The sequence below is a fragment of the Perna viridis genome, chromosome 11 (genome assembly GCF_037379345.1).
Source record: "Perna viridis isolate PV_CMFRI_1.1 ecotype Kerala chromosome 11, ASM3737934v1, whole genome shotgun sequence".
In the NCBI taxonomy this organism is placed as follows: Eukaryota; Metazoa; Mollusca; class Bivalvia; order Mytilida; family Mytilidae; genus Perna; species Perna viridis.
The window spans coordinates 8587190-8609955 of record NC_142455.1 but is presented as its reverse complement, the minus strand read 5'-3'; the positions used below and the strand labels follow the sequence as shown (position 1 = coordinate 8609955).

At 34.2% G+C, this 22766-nt stretch overlaps 1 protein-coding gene across 3 annotated transcripts; it reads left to right on the top strand.

Moving 5' to 3' along the window:
• Positions 1 to 907: 907 nt before the first annotated feature.
• On the top strand, positions 908 to 22694 carry LOC148602864 (uncharacterized). Of its 3 annotated transcripts, none has more exons than XM_088551576.1 (10): positions 908 to 1041; positions 14243 to 14355; positions 16710 to 16864; positions 17591 to 17740; positions 18395 to 18518; positions 19041 to 19163; positions 19734 to 19848; positions 20556 to 20627; positions 21818 to 21921; positions 22484 to 22694. In XM_088551576.1, the coding sequence occupies exons 1-10, from the start codon at positions 919 to 921 to the stop codon at positions 22626 to 22628; spliced, it is 1224 nt and encodes a 407-aa protein (XP_088407702.1). In that variant the 5' UTR covers positions 908 to 918; the 3' UTR covers positions 22629 to 22694. The 3 variants fall into 3 exon arrangements, with proteins under 3 accessions (XP_088407702.1, XP_088407701.1, XP_088407703.1); XM_088551575.1 differs by lacking the exon at positions 908 to 1041 and adding an exon at positions 11597 to 11824; XM_088551577.1 differs by lacking the exon at positions 908 to 1041 and adding an exon at positions 13622 to 13766.
• Positions 22695 to 22766: the final 72 nt, after the last annotated feature.

Sequence of the window (22766 nt, the reverse complement as noted above, 5' to 3'; positions counted from 1 at the left end):
CACCTAAATTCATGCAGAAATCAAAATAATTTAACCATGGATCTGGATAAAGACCGTCAAGACAGGGAATACAGACACGCACCGAAAAGAACATGAAATAGCCAAAATAACACGTGCAATGTACAAAGAAAGAAAAGTAAATGTGCAACTCGAACTCTTAAAAACTGAGAGCTTGAACAAGGTACATTGGTGGGGTAAGCGTCCTAAGAGCAATGTACAAATAAGGAGTAAAAAATTAGTTCTGTCTCATCCAACTTATATATTTGTACACATTTTTCTGCAGCTTCAGAATTGTAATAATCCAATTCAGGAAGTTTATCAACACTGAAAACTAAAATGTAAAAATGACACAAAACTTCACTCTATACGAACCTGTTTATTTAAATCTAGTATCAATGACCAGCGCATTTTGTTTATTTTTTAATCGCTGACCTTCTAATTTCGGATTTTAAAACAACTCTTTATTTAAATATCCCTGTTAGATTTAAGGACTTAGTATATTTAAAGTGAAGCGTGATCAGTCTATGTAAGAATCAGGCACCAGGTGCAGCATGATTAGATTGACAGTTTAATTTGATTAATTGGTCCATCAGGATCAAGGAATAAAAAGAAATTCCCCATCATTTTGTAACAATTTAGCAATCGAACATTTCAATGGCCCTTACCTTGTCAAAAACATCAATCCTTCTAATGATTTTTTCCAAACATACGTACCCAGTGATACGGTGTCAATGTTAGAAAGATGACTTCTTGGAATATTATATTGTGGGTTTTTGACATACATGCTTTGTTTCAATATTTCTAATTTTGCCTAATTCTCACAAAAAACTTGTACTAAATTGATTTACGTCCTTGTTTGCCTTACATACCTGGTCACGTGCAACGTGTTATCAGAGCAGTTTATAAACGCGTTTAGAGATGGTAGAAAAGGATTCCGAATACAAACTCTATCATGCGCGCGTGCCCTGTAATTTCTACAGTGGAAAACCGAGTGTCAAAGGATGTAGTAAGATATTCTTGGAATCTACGAAGCAGGAGCTGGTAAGTTCCGGAGCACATTCGGTAAAAACAATAATGAAACTTCAAATAGATTTTTCATAGTTTGATAATCGGTTAAATAAGATCATGTATACGTCCTACATTTACAAGTTATGCATGCACAGGAAGCAAGTGTGTTCAAATTCACATCTAGAATTATTTATTCCACTCAACTCATAATACATGTAGGGTCATATATATTGAATAGGGATAGTGTTTTACAATGATAAAAAGTAGACATTTCTTCTCTTTTCTTTCTATTTTCTTTTATTAAATTTTGCAATAATGTACATTTTACTACGTAACTTTTATCCCCAAAATATGGGGCGATACCAAATGACATATATCCAGATGTGCTAAAATCTCCGCACACTAGTAGTTCTAAGTAGATTACATCGAAATATATAATAAAAAATATGGTCGCCAATTGTGCTTTTTTTTGCAATTTGCCTTTAAATAAAGTAATTTTAGCGGGAAATTTATGTAGTCATATGGACCAAATGCTCGATTTCGACGTACTTTCTTCAGCTTTGCTTATGTTTAATAATAAAAAAATATCTAGAAAGGAAGAAAAAACTAACGCAATTTTACAAAGACAATACTGATTTTTATATAAAAATATATATCACCAGTTTTCCTATTACTGAAACAAATGTCAACATATGTCTCTAATATCATATATTTAGATTAAAATATACTAATTTTGTATATGCATTATGAAGTATAATCTAAAATATGATGTTGCCGGTATCATGTCGTAACATTTGGTAACGGCCCAGCTTAATTAACTCGGCAAATTAAGTAGCAGCCTTTGAAAGAATCATGCAAATTCTGTAATATGTGAACCCACCACATAAAAAGGCTACATCTTTTTTTTGGTTATTAGGGTGTTTCTATGTTTTAATTTTTCTCTTTTTTTTTGGTTATTAGGTTGTTTTATGTTTTAATTTTTTTTTGTAATTAGGTTGTTTTATGTTTTATTTTTTTTATTTTTTTGGTTATTAGGTTGTTTATGTTTTAATCCCAGTCAATGAATATTCACCACGTTGACCTCTTGTCACAACTTTGGTTTTACTTATATTTTCCGTATTTTTGGATTGGGAACTAGCTCTACAAAAACCACGTTTTATCTTAACGACATTTTTATTCCAACTCTCCAAAACGAGGCTGTACATGTATATTATGTTATGACATCACTGAAGTATAAATCCGTAATCATATGAAATAATTATAATATAAGAAAACTTATTATTACAAAAATATGAGAAGAACTACAAATTGACAGATATCTGAAAACCGTGTTCTGAAATAACTGAATTACACATCAATATCATAATATCCCCCACCAGAAGAAAATTCCCCGGAATTTTACATGTGGGATTCAGTTTTAAACTCACTTCATACGCCACCAAAAAAAAATATTTTCCACCACTCTTATCCACTGAGCAATTACCTGATACACACTACTATAACACTAAAATCAAAACCACTTTCAACTCAAATCTCAAGATCATAGCGATAATATTCTCGGTAAGCTTTTTGTATAACACATATTTAGAGTGAAACATGTATGATAATCCTATGCGTCAAAAGAATGGCAAGTTAAATATAACAAATTATATGGAATCACTAGAGACCTTAAAACTCTTATTTAGTAGAAAATGCGTATAGTGATGACCACTTCAAACAGCTTCATTCTCTCTCACTCTCTTTTAAACATAAATTACATGTACCAGACACGAATTTCGCATTTTCACACACACATTTTCACATTTGACCACTAAAAGCACTGCTACATTAGGTTTTATTTGTGAGTGACATATATAACCATATAGACAGAAAATCATACAACCTCTTTTGTGATACAACGCTATAATATACCTATTATCGAACTTGGCAGGGGTCATAACTCTCTTCAATGTCCTACTAAAGATTACTAGACTGATATAAAATTATGACTTGAATACAAAAAATTAAATTAAATTAAATTAAATCCACACTGAAACTCTTTGTTGCAAACAAAAATATTTAAAAATTTCAACTATAAATTTTTGAGATGTCAAAATTCACTTTTAAAGTAAATACTTGTGAAAAATTATATTAACAAAATACTGTAGACAAACGCATTTATATACTTTCATATGGTGTTCAACTTGAAGTCAATGTTCTTATATGTAAGGAAAAGTGAATCGGAAACAATGAAAATGTTGTAAAAATAGGTCACCATGGTGATGAAAAATATGGTTATAATATACACAACAACTTGATCAGTGATGCCGGAATATTCAAGTAAAAATATTAACTAACAAATTAATCAACATCAAAATTTTAGCAAAAGTTTCAAAATTGTCCGTTGGTATCAAAAGTCAATATGAATATTCATCATGAGATTAATCTCACAGATGTGTTACTGCAACTTCGTCTTGGAGGATAATTACACTTATCAAATTCAGGGTTTGCATCAATCATAATTATTTCTGAAAAAAAAATGTTCACGGTGCACTATCTGCATAAGAACTTCTATGGATTCTTTCCATGTATTTTATATTTACATAAGAGTCTATAAACGTTGTTATGAGATTAATCTCACTAACAATAGGCATGTGCATCTGACTGGTTCAAAATCCGTCTTCCAAAATTAGGTCCTGCAGTAAACGGATGCTATGAGATAAATTCTCACAAGCAAATTAAATATATCAAATCAAAGAGTTGTTTTATATACGAAAACTAGTCATGAGATAAATTCTCACGGACTATATTATTTACAAAGTTACATCAAGCATCCGTGTTAGAATATATAACATCAAAATCATACTACTGGCGGTGGGCGAGAATTTAATTTCGCTTTCGCCTTTGGTCCCAACTGATTTTCCTGTAGCCAGATTGCGTGCTGGGCAGGCTCTCCGACTATATGAGCTAAAAACAGTTTTTTCCCGTTTTCCGTTTTCTGAGCGAGAAATCTTTTCACTTTCATTATGGTCTCGGAAAAGTCCTCAGAAACACTACTCATATCATTGTCATTCACAAAATTTTCATCTCGAAATCTTTCCGGTATTATAATTGTTCGTTTAGGTCTTCCTCTATCCGATAATTCCTCATTAACTGACTTGTCCGCCTGTTCGTGTTCACTTTCATTACTATTATTTTGAGCACTTGGTGATTTATCTGATTCCGACTGATGCTCAATGTCACTAGATATATGTTCCACGGGTTGTTGTGTGATAACTTGATCAAGAAAATAATTTGAAGGATTAGGAACACGCATATAAGCAGATTTTATTCTATTAACATGAATAGGTTGTGAAAATAATTTTCCTGTACAAGGATCCTTCAATTTATACATATGTGGGCTGTGAATATCTGATACTACATATGGACCAGCAAATTTATTTTTATACTTCTGTCCTTGGCCCGTCGGCTCCTTCAATAAATATACATAATCACTTACATTAAAATTTGTTGGTATTTTGTCACTATTTACTCTGTCGAGCATCTTGCTTTGAGATGTTACAATATTTGTCTCAACTTGTTTGCGAATTATGTTCAGCTTTTCGACATGTTGACGTATATATTCATGACAGTCTTTCGGTAAGGACGTGAAATCAGTGTCTTTAATGTGGACAGATAATGGAAATTTAGGCTTTGTCCCGTACACCACTTCAAACGGAGAAAACTTAGTTAATCTTTCTGATAAAGTTCGATGTGGCCTTTCACATGCTCCCAGGCAATGGTGTGTGAAACTGGGTGTATATTCCTGTACAATGTCAAATAATCGACAAACTTCCTTGAAACATTTTCCAATAAATTCCGAGCCTTGGTCGGTCACAATAGTTTTACACACTCCAAATTGAGTAACTAATTTAAATAAGGCATTCGCTACTGTTAGTGGGTCCGTATTTGGAATAGCCTCTGCAAACATATATTTGCTGTATAAATCTATCGCCGTAAAAATATAGGCGTTTCCAGAACGAGACATTGGAACGGGACCATATTGTAAATCCATTTCCCATACTTCAAATGGAGCATACGGTGTAGGGAAAGCAGTAACATTTCCTTTTGTTTTCAAAGTAGTATTTTTCCTGCTCTGACATTCATGACAAGAACGGACAAAATTTGTAACTTTTTGACTCATTTGAGGAATGAAATATTGTTCACTAACTAAATCCAAAGTATTTCGTATGCCACTATGCCCAGCTAATGTAGATTCATGGTACAAAGAAAGCAAACTTTTAATCAAAATTTCAGGTATGACAAGTTGGTAGTTATTCATTATTTTAGTACGAGCTGATTTTTTCGTTCGACAATGAAACAATAATCCATCAATATAGTGAAAAGTAAAAGTTTTCTTGAATCCTTTTGTGATTTTGGAAGTCTGTCTTTATCTAGGTACTCAATAATTGGTTTACAATATTGATCTTGACTCTGAAGCTTAATTATTGACTCGCGTGTTAACCCTTGTTCACGTAACACTTTTATTGAGTTCAAATTAGCATCATTAATTTGTTCGTCATTTTTCTGTTGATAGCAAATTTTTCGATTCCTGATTAACAGTTTCAATATCAGTTGTTTGATCAAACACTTTTCCAACTGCTGAGTTATCAGCGCTCTCTGTACTTTGATCAAAATATTGAACTTGGATCGGTTCTGTAGATGCATCCTGAATATCGGAAGAACTATTCAATTTATTGTCAATCGTCTCATTGAGTATGTCTATATCATTCCTAGCTACGGAAGATTCTGTTTGTCCGACTTCGTTTGAATTTATAGGTTTTTGAACTTCTTTTATTTGAACACTCGTTTCAATGGGGTGCGCTTGCAGCTTTGATCTCAATTTTTGTTTTACTGGCGATGTTTTAAAAATTGGTTCAACATCCTCGGTATTAGCAACAAATTCATTAGAGTATTTAAAATCAAGTCGTTTGTGAGGAAAATTTGCCGTAAAATCATTTTTCGGCATTGTATGTGGCAAACAAATGTTATTTATTTGCGGAATTTCATCATCACTTGATGTCGCATTTCTTACTATGGATGGAAATAGCTTTCCCTCCGGAACAATTATATTTCCTGCTGTCTCCTGATGATAAGGAAAGAATGGATCTTCCTCTTCTGGACTGTCGAATGTATTTGTTGAATTTCGCACACATCTTGACAGTGCATCAGGAACTTGCATTTCTTTAGCAGCTTTGTATTTAATTTCAAAATTATACTGCTGGAGAATTGCTATCCAGCGCTCGAATATCGCACCCTTAAGACGATTATTGAACAGAGGCTTTAAAGCTTGATGCTCGCATTCAATTATGAATGGTTTAGTCCGGAGATAAGATGAACATTCGAGCACAGCCGTTACCATTCCAAGCATTTCCAGCTTTGTTGGTCCATAGGCCTTTTGCCATCTACTCAACGCTTTTGATCCGAGTCTTACAACTCGCACTTCACTGTTGTCGTCAATTTGATATAATAAGTAACCAATTCCCTTACTTGAAGAATCAACTGCAATGCGAAATTGTAGGTTATAATCAGGAAAAGCTTAAACAGGTGAATTTATCAATAATGATTTTACTCTCTCAAATGCTCGTTGTTGTTCAATTTTCCACTCGAAACGGACGAATTTTTTCAAAAGTTTTGTTAGGGGTTCCATTTCTGCACTATAGTTGGGTATGTACTTGCGGAACCAGTTGAGAAGACCAATCAAACGGCGCAATTCCTTAACACTTTTTGGCGCCGGATAATCCTCGAGTGCCCTAATACGATCAGGGGGTGGCTCAATTCCTCTACTTGAAATTTTATGTCCCAAATAAATACAAGATTCTTGAGCAAACACACATTTCTTGGGGCCTAGTTTTAAACCCGCAGTTTTTAATCTAGTAAAAACTTCATTCAAATCACTGATGTGCTCCTCAAAAGTTTCCGACGCTATTAGTACATCATCGAGATAACACAGGCATGACTTAAAAGTAAGTCCCTTCAAAACTTTGTCCATTAAAAGTTGGAAAGAGGGTGGCGATGAACTGAGTCCCATCGGTAATCTAAAAAATTTGAACGTCCCGAAGCACGTGTTAAATGCAGTGTACTTTTGACTGTCATTTACAATTGGAAGCTGGAAAAATCCAGAAGAGAGATCAGTGGAAGTTAGAAAATTTGGCTTTTTTGTTGAAAAAGACTCTGTCAAGTCTTGCAAATCAGGAATACTGTAACTAAAATGTTGAGTTTGGCTATTCAAATATCGAAAATCACAGCAAACACGAAATTTAGATAAACTATTTTCCTTGGAAATTTTTTCTGAAGAATTATTCACATGAACTCTTTTTGAAACGAGTACTATGGGACTTGTAATAGGGATGTCCTCACATTCATCAACCGGAGATATTACTCCCTGGCGCATAAGTTCATCTAGATGGTGCCTTAAAATTTCTTTCTTTTCCGGAGTCAATCGGTACGATCGCTGATGTTTAGGTTGGAAATTAGGATTAAGGCAAATATTATGTTTCACAATGTCTGTGTATCCCAAATTAGGATTCTCGTCAGTTACAAAAATCTCCTTGTGAGATTGTAATAATTGAACCATACAGGCCTTTTGTTGTTCCGATAATCGATCAGGCAAATTAAAATATGACAACAATTTAGAGTCAGCTGTCTCACATTTTATATCTAATTTGTCCTTTGCTAATTGAATATTTTGCACAAAATGAGTGTCACTATCGTCACTTACTGATATACATATATGTTCTTTAGATAGTAATTCTAAATCAGCTAAAATCTGTCCTTTATTCACATGGACAATCTCATTTGTAAAATTTAAAATTTTAACAGGTACAAGTTTATCATTATTTACAGTAACTATTGCCTTTGAGATAATAACGCCTCGGTCTTGATTTATTTTAATAACACACAGGCCTTGCATTCCAAACCGGGCTTTTCCACCAACTTTCCCCCATACTAATATTTCGGTATTGGGAGGAATAGATACTTCATGTTGTGTTTTTACCTTAAAATGCTTAGATCCACCGCTTAAATCAGTAAAGTCTAGAATAACCTTGTGTGAAATTAGGTAACTTGTTCCTTAAATGAATAGATGAAAAGTTTGTGCTAATATATACACATTTATCCAATGTTTTCCATTCGGCGTAGAAACTTTAATATCGGCAGTACCGTAGATTTGAACCCTTTGGTTATTTGCTGAAATAATATATTCATTTGTGGCAGTAAATTTAGATTTGAAGGAGTCTGGTATTAAATTATAAAGTTGAACTGAAATTACATTTATAGAACTTCCTGTGTCTATCCGTGCTGAAATCTCGTGATTAGAAATTTTAACAGGCAAATAAAGAAATTTAAATTCACTACTTATGTCATGATCGCTACCAAAATGTGAAGTTGTTGAAGTACGTGAATTAATATTTTCTGGTTCTGGTGACGTTAAATTAGACTTTGATTCACGGGCTTCTATTTCTACGTCATTTTCACTTAACGTCCCTCCCGGGGGTCTTGCTCTGTGAACCCCGGGGTCCTCTTGTTTCCCGAACGATATTTAACACACTGGGGCGCTTTATGGCCAGATTGTCCACAAGTATTACATTGAGCTTTGGGATATATATTGCCCTGTTCATTCCAGTTACACGCGCGTGCAAAATGACCCGGTGAATTACACTTTCGGCACAAATTATGAGCTGTTGGTGTCATGTTGCCTCTATCTCGAGGGCGAGAAATATGATTCTCTATATTTCCACCTTTTTGACGTGACAAATCTGTACTCAAATTAGAAATTGCTTGTGTTAACGAGTTAATTTGCCCCTGAAATTCATCAAGAACACTAGCTTTTAAATTTTGCAAATCTTGAACACTTGCAAACTGATTTTTTATTTGTGACCGGTTTAGCTGCGGCCACTAGCGGAATATTGCTTGACCGGTACCCATAGGCCTCGCCCATTTTGGCTGCAGATAATGCGCTTGAACTGTCAGTGTGGTTACCTGCTCTTACGAAAAAGGCTAGCTGATCCGGTAGCCCTTTGATAAATTTTATCAAAATTTCATTATCATTCTTATGCAATATTGTAGCTCTTTCTAAAAGCTGAGAATAAAAATCATCAATGGTTTGTCCTTGTGTCCACCTTGTAGATTAGAATGCCTCACTTTCAAGCAATAAACTTGGGCTGTTTAGATCTACTTCTGTGTACTTTTGTTTGAATATGCGTAGGAAATTTCGCCAAAAAAGATTTATCAGACCCTAACGAGTTAAACCATGTAAGGGCTGGTCCACACAAATGTAAATGAAGGACTGCTATTTTTCTTGCATCTTCATCAGGCATAATATTATGAAGAATTGCATTTGATTCGAATTCGGCTAAAAACTGAGATGCCTTTTCATGAGGATAGCCACCAAAGTTTCTACAACTTGCTAATTTTTCCATAATTTTATGATTTTGTAAGTTATCTGGACCTACATGTAATTGTAACCTAGCTGGAGTTGCAGGTGTATTTACCTCAGGTAAATAAAAAAAATCGTTTAAATTTCTTGTAGGATCGTGCGAAAAATAATCTATGTCCTGTTCATCCTGTTCTGAAATTTCAAATATTCCAAAATCGAAAGGATCGTGTGAATTTCTTGAAGAATTTTGTAATAGATAACCGATATCTTGTTCAACTTGTTGTTTGGTTATGTAACAGAAAATCGTCTGATAAAATTAATTCGTTCTCACCATCTGATTCGGGCGACGACATAGATTCATGTACATATATGCATGGAACAATAACACAAAATAAATGGGTAAAATTACCTACATTGCAGAGTCTGAGAGATGAGATCAATCTCACACTGTTATAAGTAATGCTAGGAAAAATGTCACTACAGTGTATTAAATGAGATAAATCTCACATTATAATCGGGCAGTGGGCATGAGATAAATCTCACCTTCCCTATATACTACATAGACAGGCATAAAATAGAGACGATCAAAATTGGAATTATAACAAATTTGTATTTTTACAGTCCTCAACAAGTCGTGTCATAATTCTGATCAACCAGAGACGTGCTAAGTCCGGGTGAGGGTGAATTCCATCTATATACAGTCCGTAATTATTTGAGTAAACTGGTGCACAGTTTGCATGTTTCCTTACTCTTTGAAAATCAAGTCCAAAGTTCGGTGAATTTCCTCTGAGAAGTAAGTTAGTTTCCCTAATAAATTTATTAACTTGAGAAACTTGTCCTTCAAGGATCTTATCTGTTTCCCGGAATTCTTCTGGTTGCGGGTGTCCCGTTGACAAGTTCCACAAAAACACAGAATAAAACAAAATTTCGAGGAAAACTAATTTAACTGTTGGGAAATATTTGTATATTTTCTTATAGTTATCGCAGATTTGCTGTACTTGTTCATTCCCTGTAGACACTAAATGTACATATTTCCCACGTTTCTCAGTTAAATCGCATGTCCCTAACCAAATATATATAGTGAGATGTCTAGATGAAAGTTCCTGGAATTTTTGTTATTATGTTATGCGATTCCGGACATCACTGAAGTATAAATCCGTAATCATATGAAATAATTATAATATAAGAAAACTTATTATTACAAAAATATGAGAAGAACTACAAATTGACAGATATCTGAAAACCGTGTTCTGAAATAACTGAATTACACATCAATATCATAATACTCTGCTCCATGGTGTAATTGGCCCTCTCCAATCCCAGTTTATGAATATTCACCACTTTGACCGCTGACCTTTGGTGTGATTTGATTTACTACATGCATTAGGAGTCTAGGGTTGAACATGGGTTATCTGAACAGCCATATGTTAATTTCTGTTTCCCATACATTTTTTAACAAAATACAAAAAAAAAAGATATGTAGTCTGGCCTACCATGCATAACATTGCATGATTCTTAGCTGGGGTACTACTTAACTCATAACCTCGAAATATTCAATACTCTTATCCTTCATTCTTCTAAAATAATGTTGTTTATGCACTAACCACCGAAACAGCATCAGTCGAATAAGTGAAAATTTTCAACTACATGAATATTCATTAAAAAAACAGAACAAAACAAAACAATGAAATAACAATTATTATGATTCAAAGTTACTTTGTCTTTTAGCTCTCCAAAACCCTTATGTTGATGACTCATACACTTGCTATGACATTGACCAAGTTTAACGACTAAATTTATGGGATTGTACTGGACTAAGCCCACTACTGGAATATCATTTGTTTTAATTTCGAGGATAAGGGTAAATTTTCGGGGATAAGAGAGAACCCGAAAACCGGTCTGCATTTTATTGTTTACTTCTAGGATCTCGAAACGCTTATTACAATGCTAAACATTCTATTTTACACTTTGTCTTTGCACTTTTGTCATGTGAATATATTTATTTGTCATTTTTATGGGTATTTTTTACACGAAAATATGTTTTGCTTTTAATACTGAACCTAACGCTCTGAAAATGGCAAATCTCTAAAGATTGAATGGTAGACTAGGATCTACTCTCGTGAAACCACGGAGTCATATGACGAGACTTATGAACCATATTCCCCAGTGAAGAGTGTAACAGCTAGTCGTATGACATTTTATAACGCCTTTGGTCCTCCATACATGTCATATTTGAGCTGTCGCTGTCTACAAAGCAAATGAAAAATGTCGATCATACCAAAACGTGATTTATTCGAAGACTTGGAATTATACGATGAACGAAAAGAAATTCCAATCACCCCTTTGGCGATGGGTGCCCCGGGATCGGAGACTATTTCTGGATGCAAGGAAATGCTACTAGAATCGACAAAAATAACGATGGTAGGCAATGTGTAAACACGGAGTTATCTTTCTTTGATATATGTTGTTTGTTTTGTTTTGTTTTGTTTTTTTGTTTTTTGTTTAATGTTTTTTGATTTTTTTTTTAGGAAAACTATTTAAACGACTCGTACTCCTATCCCTAATATCTTGTTTTGGTGAGAGTAATTTACTGTAAACTTTAGTATGGACGGTCTTTCTTTCATATTAATTTGCTTTATTGTATGTGTTTTGCACAGTTACCATATTTATAAGTACTCGATGACATTCTAGCTGTCTTATCTACAGTGTTTCCTATGCACTCATGTATGATCTTACAAACCCCAAAATCCGACCCAATCATATTCTACATGAACTGAAAAATAGTTCTCATTCCAATCGCGCATCCTTATATTATAAATTGTATGCATCTATTCGACTTCAGTATATATTTAGATTAAAATACACGATTTTTTATGCATGATAAGTGATTGTTTAAACCCTGTATCTCTTACACTAAACATGTTTACCCTATTACATTCCCTATATCAAAAACCTGATCTATGTTGCGTATCTTATATTATACACATACTGCCTGTATTAGGGGGTGTTACACGAGGTAAATTTATCACTTGAGACGAAGTCGAGGGTGATATATTTACAGAGTGTGATACGATGCGTAACACCCTCTACTACAGGCAGTATGTGTTATGTTATACTGAATACGATAGTGTGATATATCGTGACTTCGAGGGTGATATATCCTAGAGGAGGGTGCTATATCGTGTGATATATCGCTGCCGTCGGGGTGATATATCGATCCACTAATCACTGTTTAGTGGAGGCGGGGCAAGTAAGAATGTGCAGGGAATAGACTAAAATAACTGATCACCCATTACCCAATCAGAATTCAAGATTTTTGCATGAAATACAATATAATCAGATAACGAATGTGAGGTCACATAAATACATATCAAAATCTATACGTAGCATATACCTTATAGACCCTCGACTTATATCACCCCTTGGCCGATAGCCCTTGAGGTTATTTAGATACTGTGAGTTATCTAGGGTCGATATGACATATCATACGGGTTTTGACATGTAATATTCAGTATATATTGGTGGTAAACGAGAGCCAGTCGGGTTCGACCTTACCTAATGCAGCTGAAGGCCTCAAAGTTTTTATTTCTTAAACTTAGTTTTCTTCTTTGTGTGTGCGCACATGTCATGCAAAAATAAATACGTATATTATGATTATTATACACGTCAGGGGCGGGTCCAAGGACTGGCGTACCGGGCGTACGCCCGCCCCCCTAAATCGGTAAGAAAAAAAAAATTCACAAGTTTCACCCCATTATATTTTTTGCCTTGCTTTGCACGGCATTTTATTCAATTAACGCTCCCCTAAACTCAAATCATGGATCCACCCCTGCATGTCATTGTGTACATTTATTGATTGAGTCTGATTTTCACATTTGAAAAAAAATTACTTGTACTGTACATGAACACTCCTGTACCTACTTTCTTTAAATCATGGGCTCGCTCAATTTCAGAAATTTGTAACTACGAGGAAATAATTTCGATTTCGCACCACGGGCATTGAGCTTATTTCAAATAGACTGATAAAATTTAATTTTAGTACAAAAATTTAACGAGTAAATCATCAAAAATGGTTTATTGACGTCACAGTCACATAGCAAAATTTGGTCAATCAGAAAGCTCGTTACATCTGAAATTAAATTATTTTTAAATATGATGACACTCCAAAGTTTGTTGTACGTGCTTTACTTTATTTTTGTGTATTCTTGTTTTTTCATCATTATATATAAGAGTTATATAAGTAGAGTATACACCACAGAACGCAATTCAGCTTCGAAGAAACGAGGGCATTTAATATAGTCATAGTGAATATTACATGTAGAAATCTACCTGTATCACATGCTGTATCAACACGAGATATAGAGTACGTTATTTAGAGTAAGCTATATAGGGTATGCTATTTAGGGTAAGCGATATAGAGTATGCAACACAGGGCACGCGATATAGGGCAAATTACATAGGGTTTCTATATATAAGATTTTAACACTACAATAAAAGGTGTCATCAATATGATATTCTCTTTGAACTTCTTTTGTAAATGACCGTAATGAACATAGAACTAATTTTTGTACAGTTGTCAGTTAGAAATATGCAAGCCGAGTTATATTAGTCGAGCTGCATATTCGATAGTGGGAGCAAGCCACTTATAACTACGATTTTACAAAGGATGTAAACAACGGTTTTAAACATTTTTATAAACTCACTTTTTCTTTTCGCATTCGAATATTCAAATTAAGAAAATAAAAATAAAGGTATATAGCACATGCCTCAAACATAAACGGTTGTCAATCCTCGATCCTCTTGTAGTTACAAATATCCATGCTATTTTACGTATTTTAGGAGGCAGAAGATGAACGTTTCATATTCCAGTATGGTCCAATGAGAGGAGATCCAGACTTCCTGGAACAGCTAGCCTTGTTTCTGACCCAGCAATATGGTGATACTGTACAAAGGTGAAATTTTTTCGGGAATGTTGAATTCTAAGATTACTTTTATACATTAGCGTCTTGAATTTTTAAGGAGGTAGACCTAGGTTAAGTGACACAAATCTTGAAATCAGTGATATGTTTGTATCATATTCAATTTCACCAAAGCCTACCAAGATTTCATTTGAGACAGAATTAAATCAATCCAAGTTACTTTGATGCTTACACGAGATTGATACGCAAACGTTTCAATAATGTGTAAGAGTTGTGTAAGAGTTGTTTCCCTTACCTTAGATCTGCCTCCTTATGTTTAGATCTTGACTTTTTTCACATTTATAAGCTTCTGGTAAAATGTTTGTTCTTATTCTTTTACATTGAATATAAGAAGAATGTATATTGTGATTATGTAAAAAAAGGCAACCCTCTGAACCCCAACTTAAAAAATGTCAGCTCAAGGCCACCCATGGGTCTTCAATGAACGACGAGGAAACCCTCACACTACTGGGCAGACTGCAGCTGGTCCAATAATAATAGTATACACGGGTACATCAAAATAGTTACCCCTATATACTCCAGGAAAATAAAGTAACAACTAAGCAAAATAAAGTAAAATCTATTGAAGTGAACATTAAACAAAACATACAGAGGCCAGAAACTGCTGACTTGAGACATGAGCAAAATATGCGGTTGGGTTAAAGTACTTTTAGTACTTTGGAGTGATGGCAACACTCCCCTATTAACACTGGCCACTGTAAAAAAATATAACACAATTAAACATATCTAAAAATCATAACCAATAGGTCTGTAACCCTTGTTAAAACACAAATAAAAAACTGATTATACGTTACACAAATGCTCGATAAAGGACTGTTAGCATTTAAATGACATGCCAGCTCAAAACCAGTTTAAACCTACAAAAAGTTGTAGGTAATATGAATATCTTTTTTTTTTGGTATAATTTGAATATTCAAGCCCACCCTCCCCCCTCATATCTATAATAGTGCTGTCCCACTTTATATTTCATGTTTCTAATATTCTTGTATTAAAGGCTTAAAAGCTTAAAATCTTTTTAAAGGTGGCTACCTTTGTATGCGAGTCAAAGTGTGTAATAAAGGCTAGAGATTCTGCCTCTTCTTTGTAAATGACTACTTGTGTGTTGGTTGTCTCATTTCACCATCACATTTTGTCCAATTATTTTAAGTTTTATATACACGTAGAGATGGTATTGTTATTCATGTCCATTGATTCAGTTCTTTACGATTTTAATGCAACAATGGTGTCCAGGTAAAGGTGCGAATTTATAGGGACGGACACGGCGTACGCCCCATCCTCGTAAATTTTTGGGAAAATATATTTTTTGCACGAAATCTTGATTTTTCACAAGATCTGCCCAAAATTGTCTTCCTCGCTTCGTTCGACCTTTAATTATTCTTACGCACCCCTAACCCGTCATCATCTGGCGGAATCCGGATAACATTGCGTACCACAATTTTGATACATTTTATACAGCTGACAATTCCAATTTATTTTCAGAATTGTATTGGGTCAAGTAATGTTGTCTATTTTCCGTCAAGATTTTTGAACAAGTAACAATGTTTATAAAGATTTTCTTCACATACTATAATACAGAAAAGGAACTGCTCTTGTGCAGAAATTAGTTTTATATAAAAGTTACCTGAACTTTGGCTCGTCTTATTGGTACATACATGTACGACCTACAACGTTGACGTCCCCTATAAGGGGAGTAATTATAGTTAAGGAATGTCAATCGGAACTACTCGGTCATTTCCGCTACACTAAAAAAATAACATCGGATGCAGAGGGGGTAATTTTCTTGTAAAATTTGCCAGAATTGTAGTCATACGCGACTCAAAGTAATTCTATTCACAAGGTGGTGTTAAGAAATTGGTTAGATACATGTATCAATAGAATTAAAGAACAATAACTCTGTCAAGAAATTTGCGCGAAGCGAGGAGCTGGGGAAAAAAAGTAATGGTAAAATTTTCAAACAATAAAACTATAATTTTAGAATCGGTCAAATTTCGGACAGATTGTTCCCTCTAGTGCCTCCGAAGTTTTTCTTTTGTATAACTGGAAAGGCTGAGGAGTTCCGATTGAAGGAATGTCTCCTATATTTTTCGGTCTATGAAGAAAAACCTAAATCACGTGGTGCACACTAAATAACCTGCAATAAAATTTAATAATAGTATCAGAACTGACCGTGTATATCATCAAAAATTATTGATGACGTCACGTTTAGATTACAAAATTTTGTCTATGCGATGATGGACAACATTTGTAATCCCATCAGAAAGCTTGTTCCATCTGAAATTAAATTAAACAGATATAATTTGTTAACTAGCTGATTCTATTCGTTTCAGTGAAGAATTGATGGTTACGGCAGGGGCAACACATGGTATACATCTGACGGCATCCATCATGTTCGATAAAGATACGCCTGTCTTTGTGGAGGACCCGACCTACTTTATTGCTATCAAAATGCTGCGAGATGACTTAGGGATGAAAGTAGTTCCAGGTTAATTTTGGCGAAAACATGGTTCTTTGTATTTTAATATTGTTTACACTCAATAAAATGAGTGGTACTTGAACATTTTACTAGTCTTCGTAACTTGTGCATTTTGATCCATCGTTTACTTTTATATATTAATACATTTTTCTATGCCCGTCATTTAACGAACGTGCATGTATTCTGATTCACTGTCGTTCGTCCGTCCGCTAGCTCACACGATGTATAAAAATGATTAAAAAAGCTATTGAGGGAATTTCAACATGTGTTGAAAAGGTCGGGTGAGCAACATCAGACACCATTGGTGCACAATTAAGAGGACAGGTAACTATATAGGAATATATACACACATAATTAGTGTATGTTCGTTTTAGAGTGAAGGTCCTAAGAACCATCATACATGTACATGAATTTTCCAATAGAAGACATGTATGAAGTCAAAAACAAAAGCAGCAGGGTTAGCCATCTTGGTTTATCTCTCTTGGGTTGCAAAATATCAAATTATAGTCTCATGGGTCTCCAATATGACATTGTGGGTCAATAATTATCTTCACTGTTTGGAGATTAATTTCGCTTTATATTACTTTCTGATTTTGTTTGTTTCTGAGAAACGGAAAGTGTGTATGACCTTACATGTATTGCCGTATCTCGGGTTTAAGCACTGCTGTTGTACATGTATATTTTATTATCGCCTTTAGTCTGTTTTCAAGAAAGAAGTTTCTTTTTGTGTTACAGTGCCGACTGATAGTGATGGCATTATACCAGATGCCCTAGAGAAAGCAGTCCAAGAAAACCAACCTAAGGGTCAGTCTAAGACGCCGTTTCGGTCAATGGTATATCTGATGACCACTTTTTCTAACCCAAGAGGAGTTTGTTCTTCACCAGGTACGTTTGGGAGGTAGAGTCAGACCAGTGAATAAAGATTTACCACGCTCATATCGTTGATACTACTTTGTGTTAAATAAAGAAATAAGAAAATGTCGGGTATGAAACAAGTACAGAATTTAAAAAAAAGAACGTAAAGCCCATGTCATACTGGTAACCTAGAGTAATGATCGTGAACAGATCGATAATGGATGTAAATTTTTGCAGCATTAACGGGAAGGAGGTTGAATTTAAGGATAGTGAACAACAATTTTGTTATTTGTTCAACAAACCAAACGATCACCATTTTAAAATGATGTTCAACTTGGCAAATGCGTGATTGATTTTATATATATATATATATATATATATATATATATATATATATATATATATATATATATATATATATATATATATGTTGTTTATAATTCATTTGCACATACATCATGCATTATATGAAAAACATATCGATTTTTTTCTCAAAGCAAAAACCGGGTACGTGAACCAGGGGGTTACATGCCATGTCAGATATTGGATTAATCTGATCTAATTTATAGAATTGGAACAGATGCTATGAATAGAAAAATGGTCTAGTATAATTTGCATCCTCTACATTAAAGTAAAATAATTCATAGTCTACAATTTCTTTCAATTTTCCGTTTACTGTTTTAGAGAGATGTAGACAACTTATCCACCTCGCCCGGAAGTACGACTTGTTACTGTTTACTGAAGATGTTTACAATTTATTGTATTACACCGGAAGTTGTCCGCCTCGATTATTGTTCTTTGATGACAAGTAAGTGCCAGAATTATATGCGAAATTACTTCAGTTAAATGTTCATAAAACAGAAACTAGACCATTTCTTGTAAACAAAAAACGAGAAAAGAAAAGAACAAGACATACAATGAATCTCCATATAACCAGGCACGGATCCAAGGACTGGCGTACCAAATCGGTGGGGAAAAAGTTTTACCACAAGTTTAGCCCCGTAATATTTTTTGCCTTGCTTTGCACTGCATTTAATTCAATTAACGCCCCCGCCTAAACTCAAATCCTGGATCCGACCCAGATAACAATACTTTTGTTTTCTTTGATTTTTGCACGATTTCTGTTCATTTCTATATTATGGTGATTTCGAGTTTACTTGTTCTTACAAGTATGTTAGATGTACTACTCATCATTCTATGTGTAATAACTAGTTAGCCTGCACGCCAGTTGTTGTACAATATGTAATTCAAATTAAGAGAATATATATATTTTTACATGTGAGAAATGTTTGATTCTTATCACGTGATGAATTATTGACTTTCCCTACAGAAATGATCCAGACTTTAAAGGAAACGTTCTATCTAATGGAACATTTTCCAAGATTTTAGCTCCTGGGTTGAGGCTAGGCTGGATTGAGGCTCCACAAAGGGTCTTACAATGTGTGGCTTCATGGTAAGAATACATTGTTGTTTTCTGGCAGCGTACAATGTTTAAGTGTTCATAGATAGTTACCAACATGCACGTGTGTATCCAACTCTTGTCACATACATCATGTAAAAAAGTTTAAAGTTGTACTGGAATTTTGTCACATCATGATCATAATGTGCTTTGCATGTTGAGCTTCAGATCACTTTGTTATGATTAGTTCAACCGTTTACGTGGTTTTGGGACTTTTTCGCCTAGGCTATGGGATATCAAGGGTTCGATCCTCGCTCGAGTCATACTTGAGGCTTCAAAATTGGTAGTCACTGCTTCTCAGTAAAATATATAATAAACATAATATGTGTGGCTAATATTAGACAGAGCTACGACTACAATGCTTTGTTTGGAATCAAATGAATGCGTTTGAGTATTTGTTGTTTCAGTGAGCCATCATATTAATATGCTCAGTATATCGGGCTAGAACAAGACAGGGTCAGTTCAATAGATAAAACATTTTTGCCTTGAAATTCAAAGGACGTAAAACTAAAATCAATCAATCAGTCAGTCAATAAATCAATTGATGATGCTTCTATATTCTAGCAACACAACATGGAGCGGAGGTTGTTTTAACCATTACACGTCCCGGTTACTAAAGACAGCATTGAAGGAAGGGATGGTGACTTCACACCTTAACAAAATCAAAGGAATATATGGGGTATGTTTAATGCGTGGTTTTTGAAAAATTTCTTCATAAAAGTAAATGATAAAAACATCAAAACATACAAAAAATTTGTAAAAAAAATAAAATCAGAAGATAAAAACTGAAGAAAATAAGCAACTCGGACTCAGTTAAACAATTATATTAGGTAAGGACCGTATGCTCTAGTAGGGTCAGTTTCGTCTGTTTTAGTACATCATAATCTCGATGTCTCACCATGTATTGCTATAATTGGAAGCAGAACACGATAGTTGAATAAATACGTCATCATGACGCACATGAACACATGACACCATTTTGGTCCGTGTTCGTAAAACTTTAAGAGTTGAGGATGTAGTGGTCATGTTCAGCCATTTATATCAGAATTTTGGACTCCTCTGATTTTATCCATTTCATAACATCTATATTTTTGCTCAGTGACCCCCATATTTTATTTCATGCTTTGATTGAGCACATCTTAAAATATTATTTGGGAGGTTTTTGTAAAATCCTTGTTATTTCTTCGGTTATATCTTAAATTTTGCTCCAAGTACCCCTCGCTCCCCAAATCTGATTAAACATGGTGTACATGTAAGGAAATTAAAAAAGCGTGTCCCCCGAAATTAAAATTCTTAGCCAAACTACACAGTATGACTCGGAAGTTCGTTCCGGATTATCATTATTGGACTGCAAACTCAACACCAGTATCATACATTATATTTCAGACGAGAATGAAATATGTAAGTGATTACATATCCGAGAATTTCCCTGTACCTATTAAATTCAAGGAGCCCGAGGTAAGCATTATACTTTACCATTTGTATCTAGTCTTCTGATTTTCTGAGTTTTTCAGCAGTAGTCAACATTAAAAAATGCCACTTTGTTCTTAATTGTGAAGTAAACAAAGAAATTTTTTGTTCTACCCAAATTTCTACCTCCCGGATATGTGTCACTCATGCTCATAGAAGTTATGACAGAAGCACATAATGTATAATAAAAGAATCTACCATATTTTATATGAACAATATTGGACAAGGTTACAGAATTCGTTTTTTTTTAATTTAATTGTTGTTAGAAAACAACAGTTTGAGAATAGGTCAGTAAGGTTCAGTTTTTGGTTCATTTTTTTGAAAGTCGATTGTGTTTTTTTGTTGGAATCAGCAAACATGACATAAAATGCCACTTCATAAGCCCAAAATGTACTTTTCTTTTATAACGGACCTACTTTCGAATGTTTTGCAATGAAAGATCAAGCATAATTCTTCGGGAAAATCGATCCAAATAATTCAAAGATACTAGTTTAAAGAGAAAAAAAATGTCCGAAAATGGCCCTTACTGCTACTACGCCTTTCATTTTGGAGTGAGCGTGGATGTGTGTTACTCGTACTAGTCCGCCAAAATATTCAGCAGATTGCGGACAGGGCATCCATTTTCTACATTAAAACCAATTTGCGTTTACGAGTTACGATAATTTTATGACATGTGCATGTTTACTTCTTTGATAAAAGCATAAAGTTGAATTTATTGAGGTGCCCAAAGTGTTAATCTGATCATCATCTAAGTAAATGTACATTGTGGAATTTCACAACGATGTCAAAGTTGAATTAACTTCGATGGAGACCAGTTTGTGACAATCGGCGATGTACAACATGGCGATGCTAGAATCACATCTGTACAATTTAGATTTGTAGAACCCTAAATGATTTGCTAAAATACAGACCTGAAATTAAAGTAACACGAATAGTCTTATTTACGAATTTGTTTTGTGAATTCATCAAGGAATATAAAAACCGGATTTTCCAAGTTTAAACATAGTTTTGACGACGATCGCGAAGATTTTTTTTCACCCTAACAAAAATGTGTTGGTAGAAATGTGCCACTGACATTCATGAGTATTTTAATATTTTTACCATTATGAACTTTAAAGAATACAACGGTCAATGTTTTCAAATTTTCATTAAAACCTTACTAAAATTTATATTTCCAGGGTGGTTTCTTCCTGTGGATAGAGCTGCCATCTAATATAGATTCTAAGTTGCTCCTTCAGCTTGCCATTGAGAAACATGGCGTCAACTTTATTATAGGATCCAGGTAAGGATTACTGTTGCTGTGTATGTTTATCCAATCATAATTGACATATCTATGTAGAGCTTGCTATTGATGTGTGTGTGTGTTTATCCAATCATAATTGACGTAAAGCATGTATCTAGATAGGACTTACGATTGATGTCTGAGCTTATCCAATCAATAATTGGTGTATCCAGGTGAGGCTTACTATTGAAGAGGGTGTTTATCCAATCACAATTGACGTACCTAGGTAGGGCTTACGATCGGTATTTAAGCTTATCCAATCATAATTGACGTAAACAGATAAGGCTAAGTTTTTATGTGTATGCTTATCGGATCAGTTAAAGTTTAGACAAAGGATACTATTGATGTGTGTGCTTCACTAAACATAAACATCAACGTAATTCTTCCAAGAAAAAAAGCTAGTATGCCCCACAAGTAAATTATACGTATTTTTGTTGTTCTGCTTTTATTGAGGTTTAAATGTCTTTTCTTAATTTCATCTTCATGTTTTACTTATTGCAACCCAACCCTACACATTTTTGTTCATGTAGCCGTAATTGTAACCGCTATTTTAACTTTATAGCACATCACCTACAGGCAGTTTCAGTAACTGTATTCGGATCTCTATAAGTTTCTGTACCGAGGACAAACTTAAGGAAGGTATAGAAAACCTGACTTCTGCTGTCAAAGAATATCTGACTATATGGAGTGACAAGTCTTGGCGTTAACATCCATTTTGTTTCTTTAATAGAATAACTCTATTGTTGTTATAGCTTATAAAAATAAGTCATTGATTAGTTTTTTTGTTTGTTTTAGAATATATACAACATGTTATCCCAGGCTTGTGTTCAAATATAAGCATGTTA

Bases quoted from the DNA above. Each gene is read 5' to 3' on its own strand.
- LOC148602864 (XM_088551575.1), top strand. From the start codon at position 11,669: ATGTCGATCATACCAAAACGTGATTTATTCGAAGACTTGGAATTATAC. The intron at 19,164-19,733 runs GTAAGAATACAT...TCTATATTCTAG, and splicing joins TTACAATGTGTGGCTTCATG to CAACACAACATGGAGCGGAG. The intron at 21,922-22,483 runs GTAAGGATTACT...TTAACTTTATAG, and splicing joins AACTTTATTATAGGATCCAG to CACATCACCTACAGGCAGTT.